Raw genomic sequence first — 17,235 nt, 5'->3', positions numbered from 1 at the left:
TCTCTGTGCCCAGCATGTCTTCGTGGACACTGCAGAAGGCACAGGGTCCGCCTCACCCCTCGAGGTGGACTGGTGACCTGGTTACCTCCACACGGACCAGGAAGAAAACCCAAACAAAAATTGTGCCTTGGGTCCCCAGATCAGTACTAAAAACTCAGTCCAAGATCCCTGGCAAGCGGCCACGTCAGCGGCCTCAGGGGCACTGGGGGCAGGGGTGCAGAAAGTGGTCATGGTCTCCATCTTACAGCGAGGCTGATGCCAGGGAGAGTGGAGCAAGGGGAGGGGCGGGGCCTGGGCCATCAGTCTGCACTCATGACCTGGGCTGCTGGGATGGGGGCGGGGCCTGGGGCCATCAGTCCCTGTGCTCATGACCTGGGGCTGCTGGGATGGGGGCGGGGCCTGGGCCAACAGTCTGTGCTCATGACCTGGGCTGCTGGGATGGGGGCGGGGCCTGGGGCCATCAGTCCCTGTGCTCATGGCCTGGGGCTGCTGGGATGGGGGCAGGGCCTGGGGCCATCAGTCCCTGTGCTCATGGCCTGGGGCTGCTGGGATGGGGGCAGGGCCTGGGGCCAACAGTCTGTGCTCATGACCTGGGGCTGCTGGGATGGGGGCGGGGCCTGGGGCCATCAGTCCCTGTGCTCATGACCCTGGAATACCAGGATGAGGGGCGGGGCCTGGGGCTATCAGTCTGCGCTCATGACCCTGGAATACCAGGATGGGGGCGGGGCCTGGGCCATCAGTCTGCGCTCATGACCCTGGAATACCAGGATGGGGGCGGGGCCTGGGGCCATCAGTCTGTGCTCATGACCTGGGCTGCTGGGATGGGGGCGGGGCCTGGGGCCATCAGTCTGTGCTCATGACCTGGGGCTGCTGGGATGGGGGCGGGGCCTGGGGCCATCAGTCCCTGTGCTCATGACCTGGGGCTGCTGGGATGGGGGCGGGGCCTGGGCCATCAGTCCCTGCTCTCCATGCAGGAGAGCAGCAGCCATCAGTCCCTGTGCTCATGACCCTGGATACCAGGATGGGGTGTCTGTGGGCCCAGGCACCAGGGGCCGCCCAGGACACATCCGGTACTGCTCCGTGCACTGCAGCAGCCTGTGCTGGGATTGGCCAGGCGCTGAGTCCTGATCCACAGTCTCCCTTCAGTCTCCGGGTCCTCAGGACTGGGGAGGCCACAGGTCAGGCAGTGAGAGAGGGTGGGGGGATCTGCTCCCTGAAGACCTCCAACCACTTCCTCCTCCTCAGTCACAGACCCTGGACATGAGCCCCCACTGGACACGGCCCCAGCTCACTGCCTGGTCTGACGTCACAGGTCCCTGGGCAGGGCCCAGCTCACTGCCTGGTCTGGCGTCACAGGTCCCTGGGCAGGGCCCAGCTCACTGCCTGGTCTGGTGTCACAGGTCCCTGGGCAGGGCCCCAGCTCACTGCCTGGTCTGACGTCACAGGTGCCTGGGCAGGGCCCCAGCTCACTGCCTGGTCTGACGTCACAGGTGCCTGGGCAGGGCCCCAGCTCACTGCCTGGTCTGACGTCACAGGTGCCTGGGCAGGGCCCCAGCTCACTGCCTGGTCTGACCTCACAGGTCCCTGGGCAGGGCCCAGCTCACTGCCTGGTCTGACGTCACAGGTCCCTGGGCAGGGCCCCAGCTCACTGCCTGGTCTGACCTCACAGGTCCCTGGGCCGGACCCCAGCTCACTGCCTGGTCTGGCGTCACAGGTCCCTGGGCAGGGCCCAGCTCACTGCCTGGTCTGGTGTCACAGGTCCCTGGGCAGGGCCCCAGCTCACTGCCTGGTCTGACGTCACAGGTGCCTGGGCAGGGCCCCAGCTCACTGCCTGGTCTGACGTCACAGGTGCCTGGGCAGGGCCCCAGCTCACTGCCTGGTCTGACGTCACAGGTGCCTGGGCAGGGCCCCAGCTCACTGCCTGGTCTGACCTCACAGGTGCCTGGGCAGGGCCCAGCTCACTGCCTGGTCTGACGTCACAGGTGCCTGGGCAGGGCCCAGCTCACTGCCTGGTCTGACCTCACAGGTGCCTGGGCAGGGCCCAGCTCACTGCCTGGTCTGACGTCACAGGTGCCTGGGCAGGGCCCAGCTCACTGCCTGGTCTGACCTCACAGGTGCCTGGGCAGGGCCCAGCTCACTGCCTGGTCTGACGTCACAGGTGCCTGGGCAGGGCCCCAGCTCACTGCCTGGTATGACGTCACAGGTCCCTGGGCAGGGCCCCAGCTCACTGCCTGGTCTGGTGTCACAGGTCCCTGGGCAGGGCCCCAGCTCACTGCCTGGTCTGACGTCACAGGTCCCTGGGCCGGACCCCAGCTCACTGCCTGGTCTGGTGTCACAGGTCCCTGGGCAGGGCCCCAGCTCACTGCCTGGTCTGACCTCACAGGTGTCTGGGCCGGACCCCAGCTCACTGCCTGGTCTGACGTCACAGGTCCCTGGGCAGGGCCCCAGCTCACTGCCTGGTCTGACGTCACAGGTCCCTGGGCAGGGCCCCAGCTCACTGCCTGGTCTGGTGTCACAGGTCCCTGGGCGGGGCCCCAGCTCACTGCCTGGTCTGACGTCACAGGTCCCTGGGCCGGACCCCAGCTCACTGCCTGGTCTGACGCCACAGGTCCCTGGGCCGGACCCCAGCTCACTGCCTTGTCTGACGTCACAGGTCCCTGGGCAGGGCCCCAGCTCACTGCCTGGTCTGACCTCACAGGTGTCTGGGCGGGGCCCCAGCTCACTGCCTTGTCTGACGTCACAGGTCCCTGGGCAGGGCCCAGCTCACTTCCTGCTCTGACCTCACAGGTGCCTGACATTCCATGTATCCTGGAGACCGAGGCTGGCGAGGCTAAGGCCTTCGAGAGAAGCCTTGCTCCTCGCCGGGGGACCATGACGGTGAACTGGCTCGGGACCTGGTGCGGAGTCGTCCTGCTGTACTGCTGGCGAGAAGCCTACTTCCAGCCTCTCAACAGGACCTCAGGTAGCGCCCCGCAGGGCTCCGAGGCGGGTGCGCGGTGCTCCTCCCGGTTGCCACTATCCCTCAGCGACCACTCAGTGAACCTTCACAGGTTTTCAGTCTGGGAAGCCCTGTAGGGGCCAGAGCTCCACAGGAGGGCACTCAGGTCCCGCATATTCACTCTGTCACCAAGTTTTCTTTTTCTTTAAAGATTTATTTTTATTTATTTGGAAGACAGAGATAGGTAGAGATAAAGAGAGACAGACAGACAGACATATCTTCCATCCACCGGTTCACTCCCTAAATAGCTGCAGTGACAAGCTGAGCCAATCTGGAGCCAGGAGCTTCTTCCAGGTCTCCCACGCGGGTGCAGGGGCCCAAGGACTTGGACCATCCTCCACTGCTTTCCCAGGCCACAGCAGAGAGCTGGGTCAGAAGTGGAGCAGCCGGGACTCGAACCAGCACCCGTCTGGGATGCCGGCACTGCAGGCCAGGGCTTTAGCCCGCGGCACCAGAGTGCCGGCTTCCAGCACGGAGGCTCTGCAACTGAACTGGATCAGAGGAAGACCTCCCTGGACGTCCATGTGCCCCCCAGCGCATCAGTAACCCTGCACTTTGCCTCCTTAGTTTCCACACACACACTCTGATTTTGGGGCACTTTAACAGGGTTCAAGGTGCCTCACCATTTCATGTAAAGTACTTCTTTGCTAAAAGATACGTGAATTATTGTACTTAACCACAGTTCCATACCACATTAATAAGACTAACCGACGCTCCCACAGCAGGTATTATCGGGGACAGAAAACATAATCATGACACTTGGGAGATACAGAGACAGCTTTGCTGGGGTGGGGGTGGGGGCTCTAGCACGGGAAGTCTGAGGGCACACACACTGGTTCCGCACAGAATACAAGGAGGAGAGGCGGACACACACACCACAGCCCCAGGGCAGAATCAGGGCGGAGAGATGACTAAATGGTTAGGCTGGGTCCTGCTAAGTGACACAGGGATTTGTGTTGGGAGAAGGTACACGTGCAGAGACATCAGGGGGAGGAGGAGGTGAGGAGGCCTGGGGGGTGAGGAGGAGGAGGTGAGGAGGAGGAGGTGAGAGGTGTCAGGAGGAGGAGGAGGTGAGGAGGCCTGGTGGGTGAGGAGGTGTCAGGGTGAGGAGGAGGAGGTGAGGAGGCCTGGGGGGTGAGGAGGAGGAGGTGAGGAGGTGTCAGGGTGAGGAGGAGGAGGTGACACGCTATGGGGGGGTGCCCAGGTGTGCAGTGGGCTGGGCCGGGCATGCCGAGTGTGGTGCCCTCCTGCCGTGTGCACGGGGGCCGACCCTCAGCGCACGCTGCCCCTGTGCAGTGTTGTCTCCCAGGGCTCCCAGCACCCCCGGGCGGGGCCACCCTGTTTGGCGCTCGGTCCCCGGTCACAGAAGCTGTGGCCAGGTTCCAGGCTGCTCGGCCGCAGCTTCTCCTCGGCGACCCCCGGTCAGCCTGCAGACACCCCCCGAGGCCCAGGGCCCCCAGGAGCCAGGCTCCCCGGGAAGCGACTCCCTACTGCCCCGGAAGACGGTGCTGCCCAGCAGGCCTCAGCACCGCTCCTGCCAAATCAAACCCACTCTGCCGGCCCCGGCCCGAGTCTGGCGCTGCGCACCTGCTGGTCGTGGCCCTAGCCTGGGTACACAGCCAAGGCCTCCAGGAGTGCCCAGCTGGAGGATGGATTCTTAGGGAACTCATGCAAATGATTACGTGGCCACGAAAATAAGAATTTTCAAATTCTGGAGGAATCGGCTGGCGAGAAAATACAAATGCCTCTTCTGCTTCTAACAGCATAATTACCAAATTGCTGTAAGTTTCACACAGCTTAAGAGAAAAGAGCAGGGAAGGGGGGCGGGGGTGTCTGAATCCTGAAACTATTAAAGAGCCAGCAACGTTTCCAACAAAAACTCAGAAAATTCTAACCATCGCCATCAGTTCACTGCGCCTCCTGCAATGCGTTCTCGTTCGTGTGGTCTCGGGCCAGCGGTCTGTGCACCCATCAGCTTCCCCCTGCGGTCGGGACGTCTCCCACAGCCCCGGCGTGTGAGCCTAGCTCATCAGAAGGCCGGACTCCGGCGCGCCTGCCGGGTTCCAGCAGCCTGCCTGGCACTGCGTCAGGACGGCGTCAGAGGAGAAGCCACCGCCGCCTGGAACTGGCAGGGGACCTTCCCCGCGAGGCCCCGGGTCTGCAGAGAGCTCACTGGAGCACAGTCGACACGAGGGCTGGGGGCTGGGACACGCCGCAGTTCAAGGCAGCGACAACACGGTTACCAGGAGCCATCGTGCAGGCTCGGGCACGCCCCAAGTTCTAGGAGCTTCACGCAGTGTCCGAAAACCCGTGCGACCGCAGCATGGACGGGGCCACCGCCCCCTACCTCCACGCCGCCTCACACATCAACAAGGCAACCAGCTCCGCCCGGCCTCCTCAGCCCTCGAGACCCCCCAGGGGCTCTGGGAAAACTCAAGGTTTGGGCCAGAAACCCCTCGTTCCGAAGTCGGCTTGGGAAGCTGTAAAAGCGTCCGGGCTGGCGTGCTTGTCGGGGGGCAGAGCCGCCTAGGAACAGCGCTCAGGTTGCCCGTGCGACCAGAATGAGAAGAGGCTTCCCAAGCCGCAAACAGGAGGCAACGCGGAGGCTAAGACGAACATCCTTGGTGTCTTCAGAATCGGCAAGACTCGGTTTTCCTGAGCAATCGAAAACACGAGGCACAGAAGACACGCGGCGAGAGCCACAGGAAATGCTGGCTTCCACGGCGGGCAGCGCAACAGTGAAGAGAAGCCATGGCGAGCTCTTAGGAGGAGCACACCGAGAGCCCAGAGCAGGCTGCGCGCTGCAGCGCCCGCGGGGAAGGCGGGAGGGAAAGGCAGCCCCGTGCGGCCTCGCCTCCCTGGACCACGAGGTCCTGCTCCTCTCACGGCCCTTTATATCTGGGAGCTACACAGCTGGATAATGACTACACATAACTATATAATAACGACAGACACAACTATACACGTGAACTTGCTCGTTCACTGAGGCTTTCTGCTCTTTTTTTCCTCTTACTGTGGGCCAATCACTCTCCTTTGTCACGCCCAGTCGTGTCAAACTCGTACCCCAGTGCCAGCTGGCCCTCTGCCGGCGGCCTGCGGGGCTCAGGACCCGAGCGGGCCCCGCGTGCCTTTGTCTGACCTCTCCCCAGTTGAGGACTGGGGCTCGCAACTGCAGACAGAGCAGAAGGCCCAGAGGCTGGGCGGGGTCTCCCTGCCCGGCCTCCTCTCCAGGAAGGGGTTCAGGCCACCTGCTGGCCCCCCTCCCCACAGCTAAAGCTCAGGAACCCTGGAACCTGCACAGCCCTCGGGCCGCTCCGGAGAGAGGGAGAGAGAGGCAGGCACCCCCTCCTGCTCACGGCAACACCCACGGTCCCGCCTGGCCTCACGTCTGCGTGGGGTAGGGCCTGTCCACGTCCTGGGGGAAGGCAGCAGCTCCAGCCCCCAGACCCTGCAGAAACCCAGTTACCGGGTGCTAAGGCAGCGCCGGCCTGAGGCCCCGGGGGCGGGGAGCTCTGTGGGGCAGACGACGCCGTGCCATCCCACAGCCCGTGCTTGCCGGCCCCCACGTGTGCCCCTCCAGGAGCTGCTCGGCACACGTTGGCTAGGGGGCCCACGCCGACACGGCACGAGCTGGGCTCGCAGCTCCAGCGACTCTGCCCAGACGATCAGCTGGAGAGACCAAGGAGGGGAGAGCTGCAGCCCAGGGTGAAGGCCGGCTTCCCCGCTCCGCTCCGCTCCGGGCACTGCCCCAGGGCTGTCCGGAACACGGGGCGTGGCTCTCCTGCGTGAGGAGATGCCGGGCACCTGCAATGTGGCACGGCTCTTGCACACGTGGAGATGCCGGGCGCCTGCCCACATGGCACGGCTCTCACACACGTGGAAAGGCCAAGGCACCTGACCACATGGCGTGGCTCGCCCACGTGTGGAATCCTGGGACACCCAGGCATGGAGGAAGGAGCTGCCAATGTGGTCCTGGCGATGGAGGGGGTTTCAGTCCGATTTCTCCCAGTGAACCCCAGCAAAATCCCAGCACTGGACAGCGGACGCTCCGTGGAGGTCAGTGCGCAGGCTGCCCGTGGGTGAGACAGGCACGGTCTTCCTTACGTGGCTGAGGGCGGCTCTGAGCCACAAGCCTCAGCGAGAGGTGACAGCGGGAGCGGCTCGGTGAAGCGGCCCCCTCAGTGGCCCCCAGAAACACACGGACACACGGACACTGCTCCCCGCAAACACACGGACACATGGACACACGGACACCACTCCCCGCAAACGCAGGACACACGGACACACGGACACCACTCCCCGCAAATGCAGGACACACGGACACACGGACACTGCTCCCCGCAAACACAGGACACACGGACACATGGACACACGGATACCACTTCCCACAAACACAGGACACACGGACACACGGACACCACTCCCCGCAAACGCAGGACACACGGACACATGGACGCCACTCCCCGCAAACACAGGACACACGGACACCACTCCCCGCAAACACAGGACACACGGACACATGGACGCCACTCCCCGCAAACGCAGGACACACGGACACATGGACGCCACTCCCCGCAAACACAGGACACACGGACACTGCTTCCCGCAAACGCAGGACACACGGACACACGGACACCACTCCCCGCAAACACAGGACACACAGACACACGGACGCCACTCCCCGCAAACACAGGACACACGGACACTGCTTCCCGCAAACGCAGGACACACGGACACACGGACACCACTCCCCGCAAACACAGGACACACAGACACACGGACGCCGCTCCCCGCAAACGCAGGACACACGGACACACGGACGCCGCTCCCCGCAAACACAGGACACACGGACACCACTCCCCGCAAACACAGGACACACGGACACATGGACGCCACTCCCCGCAAACGCAGGACACACGGACACATGGACGCCACTCCCCGCAAACACAGGACACACGGACACTGCTCCCCGCAAACACAGGACACACGGACACATGGACGCCGCTCCCCGCAAACGCAGGACACACGGACACACGGACACCACTCCCCGCAAACACAGGACACACAGACACACGGACACCGCTCCCCGCAAACGCAGGACACACGGACACACGGACACCACTTCCCGCAAACACAGGACACACGGACACACGGACACCACTTCCCGCAAACACAGGACACACGGACACACGGACACACGGACACCACTTCCCGCAAACACAGGACACACGGACACACGGACACCGCTTCCCGCAAACACAGGACACACGGACACCGCTCCCCGCAAACACAGGACACACGGACGCTGCTCCCCGCAAACGCAGGGCACACGGACACACGGACGCCACTCCCCGCAAACACAGGACACACGGACACACGGACGCCACTCCCCGCAAACACAGGACACACGGACACACGGACGCCGCTCCCCGCAAACACAGGACACACGGACACACGGACACCGCTCCCCGCAGACGCAGGACCCGCAAACACGAGCTCCCTGCCTCACAGGCCTGTTGCTGACTGGCACGAGGCCTCCATTATAATCACGGCACAGACACGAGTGAAAAGGATATTTTTAACAAAGTGCTGCACGCGCAGCTGTCCCCATTCTTAATGACTCATTAATGTCTCGTCCAAGGAGAACTGTACTTGCGTCTCCTGCACGAGGTCAGCACGCTGGGAAGCCATTGTCAGCGCCGGCAGACCTCTCCCGTCTCCCGCATTGTTCTCAGCGCCGGTGCAGATGAGCCCATTGGGATGCAGATTGTCCGTCATTAAAGCCATTTGGAAATCCGCTTTGTCACTGGTTTAGTGCTGCCACTTCAGACTCTCCCAGAGCTCTGTGCGCTCAGGGAGGGAAGGTGCGCAGGCTCCGCCCAGCCATCCTGGGAGGGGCCGGGCATGCCCCCCACCCCCCCACCCCCCCACCCCGCAGGGGACAGCTGACCCAGGACCAGGACCCGAGGTACTGCGGCCTCTAACAAAGAAAGTCGCGAAGTTCAGAACCCAGGAAGCGGGTGGTGGGTGCTGCCGAGGAGGGCGCCGGGCTGGCTCGGCGTCGCTGCCACACAGCGGCCTGCGCTCGGCACGGCGGCCCCTGTCCCTGTCCTGAAGCAGCGGAGCCGCAGATCAGCCGCTGTGGACACGGACGTGTCTGCCCACGCGACTCCCCGGCTCATCTGCACACGGGGCACCCGGACTGCCTCTCTGGGTCCCCACCCACACACGGAGCCACACGTGGCATCACGTGGCTCACACCTTTTCCATCCCCGAACCACCCCTCTGAGCTTTCAGATCACTCAGGCGCCGTCCTGGGACAGACGAGTCGGCGCCCTCGGGGGTCAGCAAGTGTCCTGGGCACTCGGGGACCAGGGGCCAGGCAGCCCCAGGCCACGGGCAGCTCAGCACGCCACGAGGGGAGGGCCGGGGCTTTATACCCGGGCTCCAGAGCGAGACAGAGAACACGTTTGACTGGCCGGGCACAAGTCCCTAGTGAGAGGTCAGCGGGAGTCTCTGAGGGCTCAGCCAAGTCCCCCCGTCCACGTGACCCCAGCAGGAACCCGAGGCGCCTCCACGGGAAGGACTCCAGGGCTCACAGAGGAGGCGGAAGCGTGGCTCCTACAGGGGAGCTGTGTCCCGCCTCCCCCACACACTCACAGCAGTGGACGAGCCCCGCCGTCCCGGAAACTGGGGCATTTTCTGCCCCCGGACACCAGGCGGCAGGGTCTCAGCTCCAAGCATGCAGGTGCCTCATGGGCTCGGTCCTCAGGGCCACGCGGGCATGGGCACCTTCCCCACCTGACTCCAGATGAGAAACCCCAGTCCCAGGGGACGGTCCTGGGCCATCTCGGCACACACGGGAGGGACAGGGCCCGCGCAGGGCTCCTTCCAGGAGAGCAGGCCGGGAGGATCCTGCAAACCGGGTCCTGGGCAGAGAAGTCGGCGCCGGTCCATGCACACTGCTGAACTAGGGTTTTTTTTTCCCCAGATCTGACTACTGAAACGCCATCCAGTGCAAGAAACCAAGACATGCCTGGAGTGTTTGGTAAGGACTCCCCCCGAGTCTGCTCTGCCTGTCAGAGGAGTGGGAGTTGTTAGCACAAGCTGTAGATTTCAAAAAGAGCCCATTTGGTGAGGCCAGAACCATGCTGGCACAGCCCACGGCCTCCGCGTCTGCCTCTGAGAGTCAGACACCCACAGAATGAAGTAGAATTTTAGGTCAGGAGCCCTGGCCAGCGTCTGGGAGCCTCGCTTCCCCCAGCAAGGTCCAGGGGCCAGCAGGGGCACCCAGAGCTTGCTAGAACCACCTGGGCCCAGGCCCCACCCAGACCTCCTGAGTCCGATCTGCATCCCTGGCCGGAGAGCAGGACCCACGAGGACCCAGGCAGAGCCCCGGCCTCCCCAGCTTCCCACCCCCGGGGGGCAGGACCGACCCCGCCTCTGCCCCAAGCGGACTGCTGCTTTGGTGGGCCTGAGTGTTTCCTGAGAGCTCCCAGGGAGGCTGAGGGTCGCGGGTCAACACGAGGCAAGCCACAGATGCGGCCCCACACGCTCCACGGCCACGGCAGTGAGAGACGGGAGAAAGGCGCTTCAGAGCCGCCGTTACTGCAACACAGGATGGGAGCCGTGCTCCAGGGTAGTTTCAGTCTTGTTATCACGCCGAATCTTCACCGTGCAGCGTGTACCTGGCACTGAGAGAACGCTGCAGTCTGGGGCAGCCACGTCGTGGCGCGTGGCCACGTGGCCAGAGCCCCCCAGGGACAGTGCCCCAGGACTGGTCGGCCCCTGATGGGTTTGTTTTTTTTTTTTTGGGGGGGGGGGTTATGTTTGCCGTCAGGATTTCCAGACGGTTTTGGTGTTTCTGCAGGAATTCAGGGCAGGGCCAGCCCAGCCCAGCTCAGGCCCCCCGGCCAGGGGCTCCTGTTCTGCACCCACAGGGTGCACAGACGGCCCCAGGCACGGGCGGCCAGCGGGGCGGGGGTCCTGTGGTCCTGTGGCCAGGGCTTCCCTATGCTCTCGTGTGCTTTTCCCAGATGAGATTCTCGTCCAGGAGATTTTGGATCCGAATAAAACAAAGTCGGCTGAAACGCAAACCACCGCGGCGACAGTGCCCATGAAGACGGTCCAGGAGAAAAGCAAGTGCAGCGCTCCCGGCCACATACAGCGCGTCCGCCCCATGTACCACGTGTCTACCCCACGTACAGTGCTCCCGCCCACATACAGCGCTCCCGCCCACGTACCACGTGTCCACCCCACGTATAGCGCATCCACCCCACGTACAGCGCTCCCGCCCACGTACCACGTGTCCACCCCATGTACCACATGTCCACCCCATGTACCACGTGTCCACCCCATGTACCACGTGTCCACCCCACGTACAGCGCATCCGTCCCATGTACAGCGCTCCCAGCCCACGTACACTGCTCCCGGCCCACGTACACCACTTCCGTCCCACATACACCTCTTCCCGCCCCAAGTACACCTCTTCCCGCCCTACCTCTTCCCACCCCACGTACACCTCTTCCCGCCCCGCGGTCGCACGCGCCCCTGGGAGTCTGTGGGACAGGCCCAGCCCTGCTATCTTAGCACACTGAGACCAGCTGTGCCTGAGACAAAGGCACGCGGTGACGTGGAAGAAAGAACTACACACCACTTCTGCGGGGACGGAGGCAGGGACCCCAGAGTGGCAGGGCGGTTCCCTGTCCACTCCGGGGTGGTCCCCAGTGTGCACACGCCAGCACATTGTGCTCGGCTGCACATGGGGTAGCCCCTGAGGGACAGGTGCAGGGACAGTGGCCACGCCCAGCGTGCACCTCGCGTGGCGCCCTCCGGAGGCTTCGGGGAGCAGAGCGGCTGCTGTTACCCCACTTGAAGGGAGGCGGGACTGAGCTGTAACCGGGCTGCGCCCCGGGCCACTGAGACGGGGCGGGCACACGCAGCGCACTCTCCCGAGTGCAGCTTCACCTGGTCAGAAACGTACAGGTGAATCAGGCAGCACGCAGACCCCGGGCAGCCGCCGGGGTGGGGAGGGGCCGGGCCAGCAATCCCACGAGGCACAGGGGCGGGCACTCCTCAGGAGGCGGCTCGGCATCCTGACACCCCGCCCCCAGGCATCCCCCCAGCTCCTAGATGTGCCCAGACCACTGGACGCAAGGTGGTCAGGTGAGGCCAGACTCCTGCGTGGCTTTCTGCATCGGGCGTCGCGAGGAAACACCCGAGGCTGTGTAATGTATGAACAGGCTATCACGTGGTGGGCGAGACGGGCTCTCTCCCTCTTCTCAGGAGCCACAGCGGTCTTCAATCATGAGACCCCCGTGACCTCACACAACCCCAACAGCCCCAAGCCCCAGTCCGAGCCCGCAGCTGGGTCAGGGCTGGCCCCTCTCGGTTCCCCACGACGGGCAGCGGGGCTCGGCAGTGGCGTGAGGGACAGTCCCCCAACCGTGGACTGCGTCTGCCCCGTGCACTTGTCCAAACACAACCCGAGCTGCCGACATCGTCCCACCTGCCACACTCCGGCCAGGAGAGTTCCCACATGTGTGATGAGACGCCCTCCCATCTCTTCCATGTTCTCCATGAAGACTCTGGGATCGATGAGAATTACCAGGCTGACAGCTCCGAGAATTACCACGAATTATTAGAGCACATACAGTTCTCTTCTGGCAATGAGGACAGAAACTCCAACAACGGTAAACACACCCAGGAGGGAGGGGCGGCCCTGCCCAGGGTCCCCAGGGGGCTGTCGGGGGGGGAGGCAGTGCAGACGCAGACGGAAGCGTCTCCCTCGGGAAGGGAAAGGGCCCGAGGTCTCCAGCTTTGGGGAAACCACAGCCTGGAGCTTGGCAGAAAGGCCTCTGGTAGGTGCCACAATGCCAGCCCCTGCCCTGAGACTAGGCTGAGTCACTTCTCCCTGGGGGCAGGGGGGCCAGAGTGTCCCCCAGGGGTTCCCCAAGAGAGGGATGAGTTTGCTGGGGCCCAGGGGGACACGCGGGAATCCCACAGGGCACAGGGTGCCACGTCTTCTCTGTCCCGAGGGTTGTGAACCAGAAAGGGGGAGGTGTCACATGACACAGGTGTGGAACACCCCGGTGTGGTCACGGCTCCCACGCTGTGTCGGGTGAGGGGGAGAGTGGATTAAACGCTCGTCCCAGCCCCCAGCAGCTCCGGGGGGTCCGGAACTCTGCGCTCAGTCGCCCCACCGCCTCCGTCGTGAGCAGCCTCTGGGGCTGGGAGGCCTGAGCCAGGTATTTCAGGGTGAAGCTCAGCTGTGACTCCACTTTGCATTAACACCTCACACTGCCCCGAACCCGTCCCACTGCCTGGCGTCTGCCGGTTGCCTGTGGGTATCCCAGTGTTTGCCACAGGGCAACTCCTCTGCCTCTCCTCACAGACTCATTCACCCGATTCTGCGGTGCTGCCCCTCCCCCACCCACTTCTTCACTCAGCATTGCCAAGCATGTGGCCACGTGGCTCTGCATGTAGTCCAGGGTCAGCACACATGAACGTGGTTATCTGTCCCGCTGCCGGGGGCCCAGCAGGGCCGGGGCTCCCTCTGCACGGCTCTCTCATACCCCGACGTGTCCATCTCTGAGGCGCCGCCGGACTTCCTGGTCCCACAGATGTCCTGGGCTCTCCGGGGGCTCCCTGCTCCGCCTGGGTTGGGCTCCATTTATTGGAGGGGTGCTCTTCGCAGTCAAGCACCAGCACCGGGTGCTGCGGCACGCAGGGCTGGGCACGTGCGGACTGCGCAGCCCTCCCTCCGCTCGCTGCAGTGGACACCCTGGTGCCCAGGTGTTCTCCTGTGGCTGCCGAAGCGTCTCCGAGGTAAATCCTCAGAACCGGAGTGAACATCCGTGGCAGTGGCCGGGTGACTGACGCAGACTTTGCGAACACGTTTGCAAGTGAGACCTGACGATGTCTTAGCATCTCAGGGTAATGCTTCATGACGGCCGAAATCTTCGCACGCCTGTAATCAGTAACCTTCCTGTTTTCCCCGTGTTCTGCGCTGAAGAGGCCAGCACTGGAGAGAACGCCCACGTGGGGGCTGCCGAGGACTCCCGCAAGCCACAGCTGTCTGCCGGAGGTGAGGCGGCTGCAGGCCCACCTGCGCTGTGGGCGCCGGAGGGGCAGCACGGGGGGGGTGACCACGTGCTGTGATGCTGCCAGATCCCCGTGACATCGTGTGGTCGCCATCAGGATCCCCGAGGCACGCGGAGTCTGAGCGCCTCCCGCAGGCCGTTTCTGTGGACGCGGTCGGGCTGTTTCCTCATACCTGCTGGGTTTTGTGTCTTGATGTTTGCCTGTTGCGTCTTAAGATCTCGGGGTGTACCTCAAGCTTCCTAAACTAACGCACAAAGCTTCTGTCAGCGGGGCAGAGCCAGCCTTGCGGGGGGCGGGGGCTTCATGGACCTGGCGCAAGGGAAGTCGCATCATCTGGTTTCTGGTTCTCTTGTACAAGACCCGAACACCTTTCCTCGTCACACAGTTCCGCTCCCTCCCTGTCTCCCCTCTTGCCCCATGCCGTGTGGCTTGATGACGGAGGCATCCAACCCTGGCCTCGCGGGAGACGGCGCGCGGCCCTGGCAGGACCCTCGGCCTCACGGTGGACTTCCTGCAGCCTCGGGCACCCTCGAGCTCACCTGCGCCTACCCCTGCCCCCCCCAGGGAGGTGGGGGGGGGGGCAGGGGCCGTGCCCGTGACCGAGGAGCTTCTGTGACGTTTCTGGCTCCAGCTGCCGTGACATGTGCGGCAGTGCTGTGGTGGGCAGCAGGGAGGGGGTGGCTGGTCTTACGTCACGGTGTTTTCTCCCGTTTTCTGTGCTGGCTCAGGCAGACACCGGCAGGCGCAGAGCTAGGCAGCTGCCGCCATGACCGTCAGCTCCGTGGAGATCAAGCTGAGCGACTTGGAGGAGGCGATGTCCTTGTTTTGTTTGCCAATGTTGAAAACTGTCAAAAATTCTCTAGCAGTTCTAAGTAAAGCGTAATAAAGATGTTTTTAAAATGCATAGCTGGTCCAACAACAAAGTAAAGGAAGTCTGGGCTCGAACCCAAGACTTGAAACCACGAGCAGTCGGTTATACATGTGACCAGAGTGGCCCCAGGGCGTTCGGGGGGGGGGGTGTGTGCAAAGTTCAGCTGCAGAAGCTGAGGCCACCTGAGACCCCTGAGTGATGCGGAGCCCAGCACGGCACAGGGCAGCACCCGGCTCGGGGAAACCGGGCGGTGTGTGCCACGTGGGGACCTGAGCGTGCTTTAATTGGAGAGGCAGACACACACGACGGTGCACTCCCACATGCCTGCAGATGCGGCAGGCCAGGGACTCGATCCATGTGAAGAGACAGTCCAGAGCCAGTTCCGCTGCCTCCCGGGGTCTGCGTCGGCAAGAGTTAGAATGAGAAGCCGAGAAAGCTCCCATCTCTAGTGCACTCCCCTCCCCGAGAGCCTGCAATGGCTGAGACGGGCGGGGAACCCCACGGGGTCGCCCAGGTGGGTGGCAGGGACCCAACTACTGGAGCCATGGCCTGGGACCTCCCAGGGTGTGCATTAGCAGGAAGCTGAGTCAGGAGGGAGCTGGGGCTTGAACCCAGGCACTCGGATGCGCGATGTGGGTGTCCCAGGGACGTCTGAGCCACCGCGCCAAAGCCCTGCCTTGGACTGGTCCTTCCTGCGGATCCTGGAGCAGCTCCTCTGTGACCCTAGCATGGCGCTTGTCCTACCAGGCAAGCCCGGGGGGTGGGTGCACGGTGGGGGCCATCGCGGGCCGGCTCTGGGGAAGGCCGCCCTCAGCCCAGGCTTTCGGGGACTTCACAGACAACGGCTCTGCTGAGCACGAGGTCACAACACCGCACTTGCGGAGGCAGCACGCTGTGGGGAAACCAGCCGGCGGAACACGCGCGCTGCTGGGCTTCACGGGCTGCGGATACCAAACAGCTTGCCGGGGCCTTGGGTGTACGGGTCTCCGCTTCTCTTCTGCTCAGAGCCCTTTTCGGAAAATGCTCTCCGAATACAGAATCCAAAATCCCAGCCTTCCTGTGGCCGCCAGGAAGCTCAGGCAGCGGGGTCCCCGTGCGGGCTGGATCCCAAGTCAGGCCCAGAGAAAGGAAACAGGGCCCATTTCTCACGCTTGGCCTGGGGTGGCAAAGAGGAGCTGCCACACACAGGTGCGAACAAAGCCATCAGTGAGTCACAAAAGCCGGGCGTGGGCGGCACGCTCCCCCCGGCCCTGGCACGTGCGAGGAAGCACTGGCCAGGTGCGCAGCCCCTCCCACTCTCGGGAGCGTTAAGCCTGCAGAATGCTTGGTTCTTCCCAGAACACAAGCCACAGCCCATGGATCCGGGGCAGGCGTGAAGGCACCATTTCCCGCCTCTTTCTTAGGGGTTCCTCCCCATGACCAAGTGCTGGGAGGGGGCAAGCGCCCCGACTCAACATCAGTCACAGACAGAAAGGCCGAGGCTGGGCGGCAGGGATGCTGAGTGGACGTCACCCCTGGGACCCAGGCACACGGCACCTGCGTGTAAAGTCAAGACAGCCTGGTGGGGGGGGGGGGGGCTGCAGAACTCATCTGTGCCGTGCAAGGGACTCAGGAGGGCCGAGCGGCCCCCAGCCCCCAGGCCAAGAGCAGGCGACCGCAGCCAGCTCGGGGGAGACTGACCTCCACAGCGGCCACACAGCCCTCGCCAGGCCACCTCGGACTCACGCCCGCACCAACGGCAGAGCAGAGACGTGCGCTCGTTTCAAGGCGTGAACACAAGTCCCTCAGCCTGTGCCACGCGCTGACACGTGATGTCTGACACGCAATAGAACATCCAGCACGCAAGGGAGAAGGCGAGCAGCCGGGGTCTAGAGGGGGCGAGCAGAGCCAGACGGGGACGCCCTGCCTGCTGGAACTGCCAGGCAGCCACAGCGGCGGCCACAGGCTGAGGGCCACAGTGGAAGCGTGGAACACACACGCAGTGAGGGGAGGTCAGCAGAGGCAGAAGAGACGGAACCAGACACGAACCCTCACGCGGTTTCTCCAGGGGCCGGCTGGTGCTGCACGGCCAAGATAGCAGTGGTCATCCCGAGCACGGGCCCACCGCAACACAACTGAGGCACAGAGGGGCCAAGAGCACCAGAAACGTCGGAGCCAACACCATGGCCTCGCGCGCTCCCACACACGTCCCCAGTCACAGCAGAGGAGCCAACCAGGGGAAGGAAACACGTGGTGGTGGGGGGGGGGGTGAGGACCATCAGAG

General features: G+C 63.8%; 1 protein-coding gene across 2 annotated transcripts; it reads left to right on the top strand.

Annotated features, from left to right (window-relative positions):
• Positions 1 to 2,776: 2,776 nt before the first annotated feature.
• SPACA7 (sperm acrosome associated 7) lies at positions 2,777 to 15,005 on the top strand. 2 transcript variants are annotated; one of them, XM_070048372.1, is made up of 6 exons: positions 2,777 to 2,962; positions 9,990 to 10,046; positions 11,035 to 11,136; positions 12,583 to 12,690; positions 14,013 to 14,084; positions 14,834 to 15,005. In XM_070048372.1, exons 1-6 carry the CDS (start codon positions 2,872 to 2,874, stop codon positions 14,869 to 14,871), a joined length of 468 nt encoding a protein of 155 aa, XP_069904473.1. In that variant the 5' UTR covers positions 2,777 to 2,871; the 3' UTR covers positions 14,872 to 15,005. The 2 variants fall into 2 exon arrangements, with proteins under 2 accessions (XP_069904473.1, XP_069904474.1); XM_070048373.1 differs by having other exon boundaries at positions 2,779 to 2,962; positions 14,830 to 15,005.
• Positions 15,006 to 17,235: the final 2,230 nt, after the last annotated feature.

Source organism: Oryctolagus cuniculus, chromosome 9 (genome assembly GCF_964237555.1).
Source record: "Oryctolagus cuniculus chromosome 9, mOryCun1.1, whole genome shotgun sequence".
Lineage (NCBI taxonomy): Eukaryota > Metazoa > Chordata > Mammalia > Lagomorpha > Leporidae > Oryctolagus > Oryctolagus cuniculus.
Note: the sequence above shows the minus strand (reverse complement) of the source record. Positions and strands in the feature narration are given on the sequence as shown.

Excerpts from the sequence above, each read along its gene's own strand:
- SPACA7 (XM_070048372.1), top strand. The coding sequence starts at position 2,872 with ATGACGGTGAACTGGCTCGGGACCTGGTGCGGAGTCGTCCTGCTGTAC. Across the intron at positions 2,963-9,989 it reads GCCTCTCAACAGGACCTCAG|ATCTGACTACTGAAACGCCA; the intron begins GTAGCGCCCCGC and ends TTTTTTCCCCAG. Across the intron at positions 12,691-14,012 it reads GGACAGAAACTCCAACAACG|AGGCCAGCACTGGAGAGAAC; the intron begins GTAAACACACCC and ends TCTGCGCTGAAG.